At 41.5% G+C, this 4003-nt stretch overlaps 1 protein-coding gene across 2 annotated transcripts in view; it reads right to left on the reverse strand.

The window, feature by feature from the left end:
• Positions 1 to 386: 386 nt before the first annotated feature.
• me3 (malic enzyme 3, NADP(+)-dependent, mitochondrial) overlaps positions 387 to 4003 on the reverse strand; it is a gene marked incomplete at its 3' end in the record, with an annotated part of 16462 nt that continues 12845 nt past the window's right edge. For both annotated transcript variants that reach the window (XM_014017550.1, XM_014017549.1), the window contains 3 exon segments: positions 387 to 492; positions 571 to 684; positions 779 to 876. In XM_014017550.1, coding sequence (XP_013873004.1) covers positions 387 to 492; positions 571 to 684; positions 779 to 876 — 318 coding nt within the window.

Genomic DNA, 4003 nt, shown 5'->3' on the forward strand with positions numbered 1-4003 from the left:
CTTCTGCCTACCTCGGTTGTTACTGGTGGTTATTTGAGTCACTGTTGCCTTTCTATCAGCTCGAACCAGTCTGCTGAGTTGCCGCCATGTGATTGGCTGATTAGAAATTAAGTGTTAACGAGCAGTTGGACAGGTGTACCTAATAAAGTGGCTGGTGAGTGTATATATACATCAATGCAACAAATTAAATAAAAGGAGTGAGTAAGTTGATTTGTTGCAAACTAATGTTAAATAAAAGGTGGGGGGGAATAATCACCTTTAATAGGTTTATCACTGAGTTTCCACAACTGGACAGGAGTTTTTTTTTATTAAGAATGAACAAAAACATGAGTTACAAATGTGCTTTTTGTGAGAGATGCTGACTGAAACATTTTTTTTAATTTCACCTATAATGGCGGTGGGTTTGATGACGTGCACCACCTCCTCCAGAGTCTTCAGGTGTGGGTGCTCATGAGCAAACTCCGCCTTCTCGTGGTTCAGATGACTTCTTCCCTGTATGTGTGGAAAAACTTTAGTCTAAAACTCCTTTATTATAACTTTCATACAGGAAGCATTAACCAGACGCTCTACCTTTACAATGAGACCCTTTGAGTCGACCATCCAAATCCTCTTGGCAGCTTCTTCTCTGGTTATTCCCTCTTTGGCCATGGCCATCATGAGGAGGTGGGCGATACCCAGAGCTGCCTGGTGGGAGAGAAAAGCATGAACCTGTCTGCACCAAACGTTTCCTCGGTTCATCTTTACCACCYGAGCTGAGGCGCTGTTCATCTCTGCTCACCTCGCCTGCTCCCTGGAAAACAAACGTGTGGTCTGCCAGCTTGTTCTTGGTGATCTTCAAAGCAGCAAAGATTCCTGCAACGGCTACAGACGCTGTGCCTGTAAGGACAACAAAAGCACAATGTTATCTTCTGTTAAATGTGACYGCTCACAAATGTGAAGTCCAGCTGCTTAATAAGAAAGGATGTTTCAAGATAAACTGATGTCAWTGTGCACAATATGGAGCTAGCTTCTCATTAATTAGATGCTAAATGAAACGAGCTAAAAAAAAGACTTGTCAGTTTGAAAAGTCCTGTTTTTTTACAGGGTTCTTACAGTTTAAGGCAAGTTAAATTTAAGACTTTTTAATGCCAAGTGAAATTAAATTTAAGACCAATTTCATAATAAACACAAAAGACAAAAAAATAAAAACTGTGGCAGAAACTCATGAATCAAAGTATTTTTGGTTGAAGTATTCAAATATTGCTAGCAGACCAAGTGTTTTCATCCATATCAAATTGCCTTTTTGTCAAACATAGCAAAAACATTCTTAGCAGTCAGTTTTAAACTTAATTTAATTTTTGAAAATCTGGAAACGACCTAAAATTTGGAGTTTTAGGACCCACAGTTAGGGCCTTAACCCCAATTCACTGTATAAGAAACCTTAAAGTGCCTGAGACATCAAATTTTTGTAAGAAATGTGAATGCATTTTTGGAAAGACAACATTATTAACATATTACAAAATGAATTTCACGTTGCTCAGTTTATGAGATATTTGCATGTTAAGTAACAGGAAGTGATGTCAAAGGGGAACGTCTGCATGTGGTTATTTAAAAAAAATAAAATAAATGTTACCAATTATTTTAATATTTGAGACGAATTACAATCATCCTACTTACAATGTGTTGATTTAAGACATTTTAGGCTAATTAAGGCATTATTTTTGGATTGATGAATTCAAGGCTTTTTAAAGACTTTTTAAGGATCTGCAGGAACCCTGTTTAATCACACCAGAAAATAAATAAGTAGAAAGGCTGCATTAATCTCAGCCTGTAGGAGTTTAGTGATGTTTGATGCAAATATTTCATATTTCTTTGTTTCTTTTTCCTGCGTTTAAGCTACAATGAACTATAGTAAAATTACTTTACACCAGGGCTATTCAACTGGCGACCTGCGGGCCACATTCGGCCCGCGAGTCACCAAAGTTCGGCCCGCCAATTGGTTCATTCACCTCTTAAGCCCAAACTCCCAGTATTCTACTTTAATTATGTAGGGGTCACCTCGAGTCAAATTATCAAGGAACTGTCTTGGACTCTCAGTCCTCTGATGGGCCTTCGAATGGACAAAAACTCTGTTCCACTTAGAACAGGCGTGCCCAACCCTTCGCTCACGGGCGACTCGGTGCCTGCCAGCTGATTCCCAGGTGCCTGCGAAGCGCAACCTTGTGAGCCGGCTTGTCAGCTGTCAGCAAGGTGACATGTCCACTCGCTAAGCTTCATTTTAACTCCGGCAGAAGTGGTGGAGGTGGGGGGAGTTTAAGTAACACATTCCAACGCGCAGCAATGCGCTCCCTACGCCCTCCCCCTCTTGCATTTTCACAGATTTTGTCTCGTGAGTTTTGGGTGCGGTGACACAGCGCTCTGACGAGACTTTAGGTTCAGTGGTGGAGTTGTCGATGCAGAGAAAACATGGTTGGAAAACTAGCGAACAAGCAAACGAAAACTTATTTTCGCACAGAGTGGGAGGAGGAGTATTTTTGTGTTTATTCTAAATTCGAAGCCTATTTGCCTCAACTGTAATTCGAGAGTTGCCTTACCCAAAAAGTGTAACTTGGAGCGACATTTCAAGATGACGCACAAACTGTATGAGACGGATTTCCCTAGTTCGTGGGAGTATTTTTAGTTTGTGCTGATAGCAGACGCTGCATTTGCTTCAACCACTCGCTTCAAAAAAAAAGGGAGGAAAAAAGCGATCGCTTCCAGAGCCGACTGCTGTACCAGGAAGCAGCGATTTTTAAAGATAGTCAAACGTCCAAAAACTCATGAATGGGGATAAAACAGACATTTTTCACAGTGGAATCTGACTGATAAAAACTTTGGAGCTTAAACTGGGACCAGTTTCAGGATAAACAACGTCGAGCGCACCGCAGACCTTTTTTTTTTTCTTTTCCCGCATTGGACTCCCCCGGGAAGGAATCCCATGCAGTGACTTATGCAGCGGTGGGGGGGGTTCCCCAGGAGCTCGGGGTGTTTCAGGAACTGCCCACTGTTCATTACGGACTCAGAAAGTGCAGGAGCTAAAAAGGAAGCTAGCAGCCCAGCAACCGATTTTCACTCGGCCCAGCACAAAAGGTAAGGCTGCTACAYTAGCCTCATACCATGTTAGCCACATTCTGTCTCAACATAAGAAGTCTTTCAGRGATGYAGAAGTCATGAAAGAAGCGTTTATTGAGGCTGCYGATYCACTTTTTCATGATTTTAAAAATAAAAGTGAGATTGTATCATTCAGTTGTCCACCAGGATGGATGGATGTGTCCAAYTTKMTGTKCATGTTTCAGTCTGGACTGCTCTGGTGTTAAAAATGAGGTTTTGACTCTGCAAAATGACATTGGGATCAAATCCAGAGCAACAAGTCACATGGATGGAGAGTTCTGGAGTCAGCTTTCTCTCACATGAAAATCATCAAGTCCAAGAACAGATCCACAAAGACTGGTGATCTTCTGGAGACCTGCTTACACCTCATACTGCCCACCTATGAGACCCTGGGCAGAGTCAGAAGTCCCACTAAGGTAGACACATTTATTTTTATATAGCTTCTTGCATAAAAAGTTGTCTCCTCTAGACTTGTCACAATGTGTCTGTATGTTGTTTTTATCACATTTTAGATCAGACTAGTGTGTTATACACTGACTGGCACCTTTGTGTTATTTATTTGTTTTGCAGTTTGGGTATGCCCTTCATTTTCTCTACCTAACGTGGCTGTGTGTGTGTCTTGTTTTATAGGTGGTGAACAGGTGGAACTCTTTGAATGGTCTGAAGCCAGCAGTCTGGACCAGTGAGGCCTTCAGCACCTACAGATGACACCATCCTGCATGCTGCTGCACAGAGATGGAGGTTGAAATAGTTGTTGGAGATTTGTGAATCTGCACCATCGCAAGTCATTTTTTGTAATAGTAAAAACAAGTGAGTTTTATATTGTGTGCTTTGACTTTGAAAAAAGGGCAGTACTCTTGTGGTAGCCATATTG

Source organism: Austrofundulus limnaeus, unplaced genomic scaffold (genome assembly GCF_001266775.1).
Source record: "Austrofundulus limnaeus strain Quisiro unplaced genomic scaffold, Austrofundulus_limnaeus-1.0 Scaffold171, whole genome shotgun sequence".
Classification (NCBI taxonomy): Eukaryota; Metazoa; Chordata; class Actinopteri; order Cyprinodontiformes; family Rivulidae; genus Austrofundulus; species Austrofundulus limnaeus.